Source organism: Mobula hypostoma, chromosome 11 (genome assembly GCF_963921235.1).
Source record: "Mobula hypostoma chromosome 11, sMobHyp1.1, whole genome shotgun sequence".
In the NCBI taxonomy this organism is placed as follows: domain Eukaryota; kingdom Metazoa; phylum Chordata; class Chondrichthyes; order Myliobatiformes; family Myliobatidae; genus Mobula; species Mobula hypostoma.
Genome location: NC_086107.1, coordinates 109,210,651 through 109,224,081, shown reverse-complemented (window position 1 = coordinate 109,224,081; position 13,431 = coordinate 109,210,651). Strand labels below are relative to the sequence as shown.

The 13,431-nt window shown below is 47.2% G+C and overlaps 1 protein-coding gene across 1 annotated transcript in view; it reads right to left on the bottom strand.

The window, feature by feature from the left end:
• Positions 1–4,089: 4,089 nt before the first annotated feature.
• Positions 4,090–13,431, bottom strand: part of zgc:92360 (uncharacterized protein LOC436988 homolog) — a 102,359-nt gene continuing 93,017 nt past the window's right edge. The window contains exons 10-11 of the mRNA XM_063062840.1: positions 9,323–9,554; positions 4,090–5,410 (exon numbers count right to left, since the gene is read on the bottom strand). Of these exons, the coding sequence (XP_062918910.1) occupies positions 5,382–5,410; positions 9,323–9,554 (261 nt within the window). The 3' untranslated portion in view covers positions 4,090–5,381. The remainder of the gene's footprint in view (positions 5,411–9,322; positions 9,555–13,431) is intronic.

Genomic DNA, 13,431 nt, shown 5'->3' with positions numbered 1-13,431 from the left:
ATGGGTTAGTAGCTTAATGGGTCACGTGGGTGGACATCACAGCACAGGACAGGCCTTTCTGCCCACTATGTTATGGCTACCTTTCGTGTGACCCCCAGCATACTGCAACGCTCTGATATCAGATTAGACACAGAATATAGAACAGTACAGCACAGTGGGTGTCGGGGGTGGAGATCTGTCTCGTCCAAAAGAAGTGTAAGGCGCTCCTTCCCTCCGCTGTCCTGCACATCACTCTTGGGCAAGGTGTAGCACCTGCTTAGCACCCCCCCCCCCCGATCAGGGTCACATGAAGCCATGGGGGCAGGTGGTGGACGCTCCATTGAGCAGCTGGTGTATATCACGATTCCTGGTCCTGCGACCATTGATGCCAGGCATTCTCTGAAGGGTATTGATAACGGCTGGGGTCACCCGTCTTTGTAAAGACGCTGCCCAGAAGGAGGCAATGGCAAACCACTTCTGTAGAAAAATTTGCCAAGAACAGTCGTGGTCATGGAAAGACCATGATTGCCCACGTCATAGAACGCATGAATGACAGCACAGTACAGGCCCTTCGGCCCACAATGTTGTGCTGACCCTTTTAACCCACTCTAAGGTCAATCTAACTCTTCCCTCCTCCATAGCCTTCCACTTTTCTATTGTTATAAGGATCACAAGATCACAAGATCACAAGACAAAGGAGCAGAAGTAGGCCATTCGGCCCATCGGGTCTGCTCCGCAGCTCCCCCATGAGCTAAACTATTCACCCATCTAGTTCCAATTTCCGGCTTTTTCCCCATATCCCTTGATACCCTGACTAATTAGATACCCGTCAATCTCCTCCTTAAACACCCTCAATGATCGGGCCTCCACAGCCATTTGTGGCAACGAATTCCACAAAATCCACGACCCTCTGGCTAAAAAAATTTCTCCTCATCTCTGTTTTAACTGGGTACCCTCTAATTCTAAGACTATGGCCTCTTGTCCTGGACTCACCCACCAAGGGAAACAACCTTTCCACATCTACTCTGTCCAACCCTTTCAACATTTGAAACGTTTCTATGAGATCCCCTCTCATTCTTCTATACTCTAATGAATATAATCCAAGAGCCGACAGACGCTCCTCATATGTTAGCCCCTGCATTCCAGGAATCATCCTCGTAAATCTTCTCTGAACTCTCTCCAACATCAGTATATCCTTTCTAAGATAGGGGGCCCAAAACTGCACACAGTATTCCAAATGAGGTCTCACTAATGCCCCATAGAGCCTCATCAACACCTCCTTACTCTTATACACTATTCCTCTTGAAATGAATGCCAACATAGCATTCGCTTTCCTTACCGCCGATCCAACTTGGTGATTAACCTTTAGGGTGTCCTGCACGAGGACCCCCAAGTCCCTTTGAACTTCCGATTTTTGAATTTTCTCCCCATCTAAATAATAATCTGCCCGATTATTTCTTATTCGGAAATGTACAACCATACATTTGTCAACGTTGTATCTCATCTGCCATTTCTTTGCCCACTCTCCTAAACTGACTAAGTCTCTCTGCAACCTTTCCGTTTCTTCAACATTTCCTGCTCCTCCACCTATCTTGGTGTCATCCGCAAACTTGGCCACAAAACCATTTAATCCATAATCCAAATCATCGGTATACATCGTAAAAAGAAGCGGCCCCAACACTGACCCCTGCGGAACACCACTAGTAACCGGCAAACAATCAGAATAGGATCCCTTTATTCCCACCCTTTGCTTTCTGCCTATCAGCCAATGCTCCACCCATTTCAATATCTTTCCTATAATTCCATGGCTCTCATCTTATTAAGCAGCCTCATATGCGGCACCTTATCGAAGGCCTTTTGAAAATCTAAATACACAACATCCACAGCCTCTCCCTTGTCAATCTTATTCGAGATTACCTCAAAAAATTCCAATAAATTGGTAAGACAGGATCTTCCCTTCATGAAACCATGCTGGCTTCGGCCTATCTTGTCATGCACCTCGAGGTATTTCATAACCTCGTCCTTGAGGATTGACTCCAATATCTTTCCAACCACCGATGTCAGACTAATAGGTCTGTAATTTTCTTTTTGCTGCCTCCTTCCTTTCTTAAATAGCGGAACTACATTTGCGACCTTTCAGTCCTCCGGAACCATGCCAGAGTCTATTGATTCCTGGAAGATCATTTCCAATGCTTCCACAATCTCCAAAGCCACCTCCTTCAGAACCCTTGGGTGCACCTCATCCGGGCCGGGAGACTTATCTATTCTTAGTCCACTTAGCTTCCCAAGCACTTTCTCTCTAGTTATCTTGACTGTACCTAATTCTATTCCCTGATACCTCTGGCAATCAGGTATATTGCTCATGCCTTCCACTGTGAAGACTGATGCAAAATACTCATTCACTTCCTCCGCCATCTCTTTGTTATCCCTTATAATTACTCCAGCATCATTTTCAATCGGACCCATATCTACCCTTGTCACTCTTTTACTCTTCATATATTTAAAAAAACTCTTAATATCCTTTTTTATGTTAATTGCCAACTTCCTTTCATAATTCATCTTTTCTTTCCTCATGACTTTCTTAGTTTCTTTCTGGAAGATTTTAAAGGTCTTCCTGTCCTCATTTTTCCCACTAATTTTTGCTTCCTTGTACGCCGTTTCTTTTGCTTTTGTTTTTGCCTTAACTTCTCTCGTTAGCCACATTTGTGCCATTTTTCCATTCAAGATTTTCTTTTTTCTTGGAATATATTTTTCCTGCATTTTCCTTATTTGTAGGAATTTCATCCAATTCTGCTCTGCTGTCCCTCCATTTAGGTTACTTTTCCAATTGACTTGGGCCAGTTCCTCTCTCATACCCCTTTGTAATAAAGATCAGAGAAGCACAGAGAGAATCTGTAATTACTGACAAGTAACCTTTATTGTCTCAGCTAAAATACATGTGGGTTCACAAACTAACCACCTGTGTGCACTCCTCTAGAATCCCTGACCCTCCATGAACAGTCAATGCAGAGAAAAGGTATTACCTGGGGAAGGGGTCTACACTGGCCAGGCATTCCTTGTGGTCCCACTCCAATCTCCACATGTCCGTGGGGTCATCCACGTCCGTGATGGTTGGTCTCTGGAGAGTTATTACTCCCTAGTATTTGAAGCTCCTGACTCTTATAGTGTTCCTCATCAGTTCAAATGATGCATTTACATCCCGCTGACTCAAAGTCACCTGACATAGCTGGGTCACCTTCTTACTAGCTCTTGTCCAGGGCTACAACCAGCATTGTTTTATGGTCTCTGCTCTCAACCTTGTGCCTTTGTCCTTTTCAACTCTGGTTCAGACCAGGTGACCCAGACACTAGGTCTGATGAGATTACAGATTGCTTCTCCTGCAAGCCTGCTCGTCTGAGAGTGGTCTCAGGTTTAGCAGGTCATTAGCTGAAGCTCCTTGTGTCTGCATTGAATTGCTCTGATCACATTGTCCCAGAGCAAGAATCAGCTCAAAGAGTTCACAAAATGGGGGGCTGCAAGGACAGTTTCACAAAATGACCACCTCCATCTCCTTCATGCACATGTCAAGAATAAAGACAGTCGGTTTGCCTACTTCTACTGTTCTTCATTCATTTGAATTCAATGATTTGTAGACTGTAGTTCTTTCTGGCTAACACTATCATCTATTTGCACATCTAAGAGTTCTTTAAATATTCTTAATGTATCTGCCTTTACCACCACCCCAGCAGTGCATTTCATGCACCCACCTCTCTCTCTCTGTAAAAATCTACCTCTGACATTCCATCTACACTTTCCTCCAATCTCCTTAAAGTTATGCCCTCTCGTATTAGCCATTTTTGTTGAAAAAGGCTCTGGTTATTCACTCAATCTATGCCTCTTATCATCTTGCACTTCTCTACCAAGTCACCTCTCACCCTCTATGCTCTCTAATCCAAGTACATGCTGGTAAATCTCCTCTGCACCCTCTCGAAAGCTTCCACATCCTTCCCATAATGAGGTGACCACAACTCAACACAATATTCTTTGTCCATTATCGTGGAGTCTCTCTAAAAAAAATACTAGTTGCGTACTGAACGTTTCGGTACTTATACCAGTGTGTGTGTGTGTTGACAAACTGTTTTGGAAATATCAGGAAAATTGCACCATTTTATTGAAAGGTTTACATGTCATTTTTTTTTCCTTATATTTTCCCGGTCAGAGTATTTAATGCGTTGAGGAATGTTTCACCATCGCTGATCAGCAGTTGCCTTACTGTATCTGAAACAGGGCTTCAGACCATGGTGGGACCACCGGTGGGGTGGGTACTCAAACGGCCTAAAGCCCTGGTCCTTCTTGAGTGGCTGCAAGAGCCTCTGAACTGAGAGGAGAAATATCATTGAGGTTCTGGGGGCTGAACAAGTTCGGGATGTCAGTACTGAGGAATCGAGCATTTTCATGTTTCGGGTATCCTGCTTTCTTGTTCCACAGTGAATTAAATACAATTTAGAATACGAGGATCGATCAATCCCTCTACCAGGTCCCACTAAACTCTTCCAGGGAAGTTAAGCAAGGATTAGATACACACAGTCCCTCCTTTGGCTCCCAGGGAGGTTAGCTAAGGGTTAAGTACAAAGGAAAACTCCTTTACACTGTCCAATCTAAGCCTTCCAGGGAGCTAGAGTATTGGTTAAATATAGAGGGTGGCGAATCCGAGGAATTCTTTGCCACAAACGGCTGTGCAAACCATGTCATTGGATATATGAAGGTTGGTAGGTTCTTGATTAATCAGGGCATCGGGGGAAGGGAGGAGAATGGGGTTAACTCAGCCATGATGGAATGATGGAGCAAACTTGATGGGCCAAATGGCCCAATTCTGCTCCTAGGTCTTATGCTCTTCTTCTGAGTACCCTGTTTGCACTTGTCCTATCATTCTGCCTCTGAAGAATGCCCTTCTCTTATTCTGTCGATCATTTTCCCCCTTTCCTATTCTATTTTGTTCCCTAATTAATTACATGGGGCATATAATTCTGCTGGGGCTTTCTGATCTCAGTGAACTGTGCCTCACAGCATGCAATTCCAGCTCCTGAAGAGCTCCCCACCAGGAATGGCAGCTGGAGAACATGACCTATTGACTGTGTTCCCACCAACAAGCTAATTGCAGCGCTGCCACGCCAGAGGCAAAGGAGTGGTCACTTCTGAGTAAGTCAGTTAATGAAACCCTTAATGAGGCCGGGCGTGTCTGTCCCTCTTCATCCCCAGGCTGTTCCCATCTGCCAGCCCACAGGAGGATGAAGCTGGGATTCTGGGGAGCCGGCATCTGCTTCCATCAGTAATGGGTGGAGAGGTTGGCGACATGTCTTCCAGCAGCATTGTGTGGTCTGTCTGTAAAGGTGGGTAGGAGGTCAGAGGTTGGCCAACGTCGTCTACCGTCTGTGCTTGAAGTAAGCTTCCACTGAAAGAGAGACGAGAGTAATTCACTAAGCGATGACGTAGTGCTGAGGCTTTATCAAGCACTGGTGGGGCCTCACTCAGAGTATTATGAGTAGTTTTAGGCCCCTTATCTAAGAAAGAGCCGGCTGGTGGCGTAGTGGCATCAGCGCCGGACTTCGGAGCGAAGGCTCCCGAGTTCGAATCCAGCCGGCTCCCTGGCACGCTTTCCACCCGTGCTGGGTTGAGCGTCGAGCGAGCAACTCGACCTCGTAAAAAAGTAATTGCCTGCTACAGAAACATCAACGGCAAAAAGTTGATGGTCTATGCTCCCTGTGAGTTTAAAAGGCAATTTCCTTCCTTTTCCTTATCTAAGAAAGGATAACCTGACCTTGGAGAAGGTTCAAAGGAGCTTCATGAAAATGATTCTGGGATTGAAAGGCTTGTTGCATGAGGGGTGTTTGATGGCTCTGGGCCTCTACCCACTGGAATTCAGAAGGTTGAGGGGTGACTTCATTGAAACCTATTGAATGTTGAAAAGCCTCGATAAAGTGGATGTGGAGAGGACATTTCCTATGGTGGCTGAGTCTAAGAAAAGAGGACACAGCCCCAGAATAGAGGGGCATCCTTTTAGAATGGGGACAAGGAGGAATTTCTTTAGCCAGGGATCGGTGACTCTGTGGAATTCGTTGCCACGGGCATCTGTGGAGGTCAAGTTTTTATGTAAATTTCAGGCAGAGGTTGATAGATTTTTGATGAGTCAGGGCATGAGAAAGGATAAGGGGAGAAATCAGGAGATTGGGGGTGAGAGGGAAAACAGACCAGACATTAATAAATGGCAGAGCAGACTCGATGGGCCAAATGACCGAATTCCGCTCCTATGTTTTATGGTTGGTATCAAGAGGTTGCTGTGATGCATCCAGTGGGTAGTGGGTAGAGCGTGTGACTCCTGTTTCAGCTTCCACCACTGGCTAGCCGTCTTGCAAAAAGGAGAGCGGAATACGTAAGTCTCTCCCTGCCCGTACATAGCCTCCCCAACAGCAAGCCTCATGCAGTACCTCCTCCTTCGTGCTCCCCACACAGGAACTGAGCTCCTTTCAGACGCAGGCTGAGCTACCCAGGACGTAGCACGGAGGCCCACTGGTGCGTGGACACGCCCTGGTGCTCGTGAACCAGATCCCCAGCTGTGGGTAAGTAGCCCCACTGCCTTGCGGGCAGCCTCGGGAGAGACGAAGGCTACAGGGGTAAGCCCAGACCGAAAGTCCTCCTGGCAGCTCCTGCAGCCAAGGTGGTGCCAAACGTACTGCTTCACTTTCCTTTGGACTACACCGGTGAGGTTGAGAGGGGGACCGTGACGATCGGGCATGCCAGGCTCTCTACACCTTCTGCCCAGGCTTGTGGCCTGGAGAGGTCACATGACTCCATTGCCTTTTGAGACAGACAGATGTCATCATCATCGTCATATCTTATGGTTTCATGGTCTAAATCGAGGAAGTAATGGACACAAAAACTCTTTATTGGTCCCCATTGCCTCCCTCCTTTGCCTTGCCCTCTTCTCACTGCCTTCAGTAAGCAGTGACTCTGGGAAACCTCCTGACTCAGGTCCTGAGCAACGCACACAAAATGCTGGAGGAACTCAGCAGGCCAGGCAGCATCTATGGAGAGAAATAAACAGTTGGCACTTCGGGCTGAGGCCCTTCTTCATTCCTGAAGCGCCGGCTGCTTATTCCCCTCCATGGATGCTGCCTGACCTGCTGAGTTCCTCCAGTGTGTTACTCTGGGATTTCCAGCACCTGCAGGACCTCCTGTGTCTATGATTCGGGCCCTGATTTGGCAGTGCAGCTGCGCAACAGGTAGAGTTGTCGCCTCCGAGCTTCAGCGACCCGGGTTTGATCCTGACCTCTGGCACTGTCCGTGTGGAGTTTGCAGGACCTCCCTGTGACTGTGTAGTTTTGCCCTGGATGCTCCAGTTTCCTACAGAATTCCAAATTGCTTCCCACTGTCAACTCTGTGGGAGCATAATTCCAGAATTCACTGTGTTCGATAGAGACAGGACCTGGGGCGTGGAACCAAGGAATGGACAAGATGGGCTGAATGGTCTCCTAGTCCATTCTATGAATTGAATTTACATCTCTCTGTGTTCTCATCACTGGATCTTCACTGGAATTCAGTTAGTTAAATGTTAAGCTCTTGGTTAAATCAAGGATAAGACTTGATATCATCTGCAGGATATAACAGTTTTCTTTGGTTCAGTTCCCCTTCCCAGATTAGCCCCCATCTCCTCCTCATCGTAGGTCCTCCCCTCCTCCCCCCCGGGTTCCTGGACTCTTGCTGTGTCCTGCTTTTCACACTTTTTTCTCTCCCCGTGTGAGGATCAGCACGGTAATACAGTGGGTAGAACCACTACCTCACAGCACCCGAGAGCCTGGTTCGATCCTGACCTCGGGTGCTGTCTGTGTGGAGTTTGCTCGTTCTCCCTGTGACTGTGTGGGCTTCCCCCACGTGCTCTGGTTTCCTCCGTCATCCCAAAGGTAGGCTGACTGGCTGCTGTAGATTTCCCCGAGTGTGTGGTTGAGTGGTAGAGTCTGGGGTGACTTGTTGGGAATTTGAGAATATAATTAGATTATTATTGGAAATGAATGACGGTTGGTGTGGACGTAGTAGGTTCTGAGATGAACCTAGTATGGAAACACCAATGCCCTTGAATGGAAAATCCGTCCAAGTCCATCGCGGGTAAAGCCCTCCCCTCCATTGAGCACATCTACATGAAACGCTGTGGTGGGAAAGCAGCGTCTATCATCAGGGACCCCCAGCACCCAGATCATGCTCTTTTCTCGCCGCTGCCATCAGGAAGAAAGTACAAGAGCCTCAGGACTCACACCACCGGGTTCAGGTACAGTTACCATCAGGCTCTTGAACAATGGAGATAGCTTCATTTGCCCCATAATTGACATTGGAGAGGGTTCAGAAAAGATTCACGAGAATGAAAGGGTTACCATATGAGGAATATCTGGCAGCTCTTGGGCTGTATTCCCTGGAGTTAGAGAATAAGGGGGGGATCTCAAAGAAACATTCTGAATGTTAAAAGGCCTGAACAGATTAGATATGGCAGTTATTTCCCATGGCAGGGGATTCTAGGATAAGAGGGCACGACTTCAGGATTGAAGGACGTCTTTTTGGAACTGAGATGCGGAGAAATTACTTTAGTCAGAGGGTGGTAAATCTGTGGAATTTGTTGCCATGAGCGGCTGTGGAGGCCAAGTCATTGGGTGTAATTAAGGCAGAGATAGATAGGTTCTTGATTAGCCAGGCATCAAAGAGTATGGGGTGAAAGCAGGGGAGTGGGGATGACTGGAATGAATTGGATCAGCCCATGATTGAATGGTGGAGCAGAATTGATGTGCTGAATGGCCTACTTCTGCTCCTATATCTTATGGTCTTGTGAAATGTTCCCACAACCTATGGACCCACTCATTATGTTCTCATTATTTATTGCTATTTATTTATATTTGCATTTGCACAGTTTGTTGTCTTCTGCACTCTGGTTGGTCTTTCATTGATCCTGTTATCGTTACTATTCTAAAGATTTGCTGAGTATGCCCGCAGGGATGGATAGGGGAATATCTGAGGGGGAGGAGAACGAGGCGAGGCTGGGGGGTGAGGGGAATATTTGAGGCAGTGAGAAAGCTAGGTCTGCTTTGAGGGGAGAGAGTGAGGGATAGGGGGTAAAAGAAAATGGAGGTAAGAGAACATTTGAGGGGCAGAGTGAATGAGGTAAGGCTGGAGGGGGGAGAGGCCAGGGGTCGGAGGAGGAAATAGAGCAAAGGGAGGTCAATATTTGGGAGGCAGAGGCAGTGATGTGAGAAGAGACTGGGGAAGAAAAGAGCTGATAGGAAAAGGGGAGATGGTTGTGATGTAGGAACTGAGGTGAGAGTACCTGTGTATTCTTGTGGTGACATTTGCTGATTCATCACTCCATTGAAGGCCGCTATCCAGTCCCGGCGATCTCTTTCCGTCTCACAGGTGAACAGGAAGTGCCGGTCCGGCGTTACTATGGTGATGCCGAACTGCCAGCTCCCGTTGCCCTGCGTGCCAGGAGGAAGTCCCTCTTTGGCCATGTAGCCATTGTCACTGCTGCCGATGAAGACCTCACCCCTGGCAAATGCATCCTGTGGGGACAATGTGCACAGCGGCCCTTTAACACGTGCTGCCAGTGGCTTCTCGATCAGCGACCTCCCAGATTACTCCCACTCCCTGCAGCCCTGCATCCATGTCCCCTTTGAAATTTCTTCCTGAACCTGCTTTACGGCAGCGCTCCCCATGCTAACGAAAAATATTTGCCTTCAAACACGAGAAAATCTGAGGATGCTGGAGATCCAAAGCAACGCACATGAAGTGCTGGAGGAACTCAGCAGGTCAGGCAGCATCTATGGAAATGTATAAACAGTCGACGTTTTGGGCCGAGACCCTTCACCAGGACTGAAAGGGGTCCCGGGGACACTTCCCATTCCAAAGTGTCGGACCATGGCCTCCTCTTGTGCCATGATGAGGCCACCCTCAGGGTGGAGGAGTAACACCTCATATTCCATCAGGATAACCTCCAACCAGATGGCATGAATATTGATTTCTCCTTCCGGTAAACAAATTCCCCCCCTCCCCTTCCTCACTCTAAATTTTACCTCCTCTTTCCCTTTCACCTGTGGTCCATTCTCCTCTCCTATCAGATACCTCCTTCTCTGGTCCCTTGACCTTTCCCACCCACCTGGCTTCACCTATCACCTTCCAGCCAGCTTCCTTCCCCTTACCCCACCTTTTTAATTCTGGCATCTTCCCCCTTCCTTTCGAGGCCCGGTGAAGGGTCTTGGCCCAAAATGTCGACTGTTTATTCACGTCCACAGATGCAGCCTGACCTGCTGAGTTCCTCCAGCATTTTGTGCGTGTTGCTCTGGATTTCCGGCATCTGCAGACTCACTCGAGTTTAGGAAAAATTACCCAATTTTCCAGCTACAGATGCATCTGACCTGCTCAGTATTCCCATCTTTCTCTGTTTTATTTCAGCGTTTTGGCATCTGCGGTTCATTGACTTTCAGTCTCTGTCTCACCCAGTCAGTGGAAATCTCCTCCGTGTTTATTCTGTCAAAGCCTTTCATGGTTTTAAGCCTCTCTTGGCTCCATCCCTTTGCTTTCTATGCCCAAAGATGAACAACCACAAGTTCTCTGTTCTACCCACGTCACTGAGGTACTAGCTCCCGATGGCACTCTGGTAAAACATCCTCTGTGTCTCATGTTAGGTCCTTACATTTCCAATCGAGTGAGCCTGTAACCTACTGCAACATTCTGCTATCAGACTGAACATGAAACAACACAGAACAGGCCTTTCAGCCCATGATGTTGTGCCAACCTGTTAACCTACCCTTAAGATCAATCCAACCCTTCCCTCCTTCATAGTCCTCCACTTCTCTTTCACCTAGCTGCCTATCTCAGAGTCTCTTAAACATTCCTAATGTACCTGCCTCTACTACCACCCTTGGCAGGGTGTTCCATGCACTCCCACTCTCCATAAACGGTTCAAAGGCTCATTTTGTCTCAAAGTACATACGCAGTGTATAACCCTCAGGTTTGTCTTCTCCAGGTAGAAGCAAAGAACACCATGGGAGTTGTTCAAAGACCACCCCCACACAGGAAAAAAAAAACAAATCTTGCAAACGGCAACATGATCAACCACCACCATGCACAAAAAAAAACAAAGTGTGTCAAACAGCAACAAGGACATCTAACCCCCAAACCCAACCACCCCTGCACAAAAAAACTAACAAATTATGTCAATTAGCAACAAGAACATCTAACCCCCAACTCCCAATCACCCCCTGCACAAAAAAAAACTAACAAAGCTATTAAAAAAAGCTACCTCCGACATTCCATCTAAATGTTCCTCCTAACACCTTAAAAGTATGTCCTCTTGCATTAGTTATCTCTGCCCTGGGAAAAGATCTCTGCTGTCCACTCTGTCAAAGCCTCTTATATTATACATCTCTATCAAGTCTCGTCTTATCCTTGTTGGCTCTAAAGCCCTAGCTCACTCAACCTTTCCTCATAAGACATGTATCCTAATCCAGGCAGTATCCTGGTAAATCTCCTCTGCACCCTCTCTAAAGTTTCCACATCCTTTCTTTAATAGGGTGGCCAGAACTGAGCACAATTCTCCAAGTGCGGTCTAACCAGACTTCTACAGAGAGGCAACATAACCTCCTGACTCTTCAGCTCAACCGTTTAACTATTGAAGGCTAACTTACTGTACGCCTACGTAACAACCCTAGGAACTTGGGCGGCAACCCTGAGAGATGTCTGGACTTGGGATGTCTCTGATCTCTTGGGTGCTCTATGCAATGGGTGAAAAGTCACACAATCTGTTGTGAAATCAGTGAACCAACATCGGAAGCAATGTAACTTCCACTTTCGCTCAGGAAGGGCTGGACCTGCTGGCTACACTATAGTATTGCTGCAAGGTCTCTCTTTCTCAATATGTTTGCTTTCATAGGACAGTCCCCGCCCCAATCGAATATAGAATATAACTCACCACTCTCTGTGTGAAGAACTTATCTCTGAAATCTCCCTGTACTTTCCTCCAATCACCTCAAAATCTTTTCCCTTTGTATTAGACATTTCCGCTCTGGAAGAAAGTCCACATATATGCCTTTTTTCATTTTGCACACCTCTATCGAGTCACCTCTCATCCTCCTGTGCCTCTGGCCCTTTGTCCTACGATGTGTCTGCCATCTAACCTACTCTACGATCAATCTAACCCTTCTCTCTTACTTAGCCCACCATTTTTCTATCAAAAAACGTGCCTACCTAAGTGTTTATTAAATCCCCTGAAGGTGTCTGCCTCTAACACCACCCCTGGCAGGGTGTTCTACACTCCTACCAATCTCTGTGTAAAAAAACTTACCTCTAACATACCCCCTTATACTTCCCTCCAATCACCTCTTGAGTATGTCCTCTTGCATGAGTTATTTCCGCCCTGGCTGTCCACTCTATGTATGCCTCTTATCATCTTGTACACCTCTATCAAGTCTCTTCTCATCCTCCTCTGCTCCAAAGAGAAAAGCCCTAGCTTGTTCAACCTTTCCTCATAAGACGTGCTCTCTAATCCAAGCAGTACCATCGTAAATCTCCTCTGCACCCTCTCTAAAGCTTCCACATCCTTCCTTTAAAGTAGCGACAGGAACGGAACACAGTATTCCAAGTGTGGTCTAACCAGGGTTTTATAGAGCTGCCACTTTACCTCAGGGCTCTTCAACTCAATTTCCCTGACTAACGAGGGCCAGCTCACCATACGCCTTCTTAACCGCCACGTTAGATTGCGTGGCAGCTTCGGCCTGGCTAGTTGCTTGCACTTCTCACTTGCCGTATTCCCTTCTCGTACCCCCCTGCATCTCACTGTCCCGGTAACCCAGCCCAGAGCCATCCAGATGTCCCAGTGCGCCAGTTCATCACACAATACCATCAGGTGTATTAAATTATGAGGGGGGAGTATGGATAAGGCAAATCCAAGCAGTCTTTTTCCCAAGGGAAGAGAATAAAAAAAAACCAGAGGGCATAGATTCAAGATGAGAGGGGAAAGATTTATTATGAATCTGAGGGGTATATTTTTCCACATGAAGGGTGGTGTGTATATGGAACAAGTCCACAGACAGGCAAACATCCCTCCCCACTGATCTACCCCCGGTACTTTTCCTTGCAAGTGGAAAAAGTGCTTCATCTGCCTCTACACCTACTCCCTCACTGCCATTCAGGGCCCCAAACAGTCCTTCCAGGTGAGGCGACACTTCATCTGTGAGTCCGTTGGGGCCATATGTGTGGCCTCCCGTATATCGGTGAGACCTGACGTAGATTGGGAGACCACTTCGCCGAACACCTCGCTCCAGAACAAGCGGGATCTCCCAGTGGCCACCCATTTTAATTCCACTTCACATTCCCATTCCCATATGTCCATCCTTGGCCTCCTCCACTGTCGTGATGAGGCCACACTTAGGTTGGAGGAAC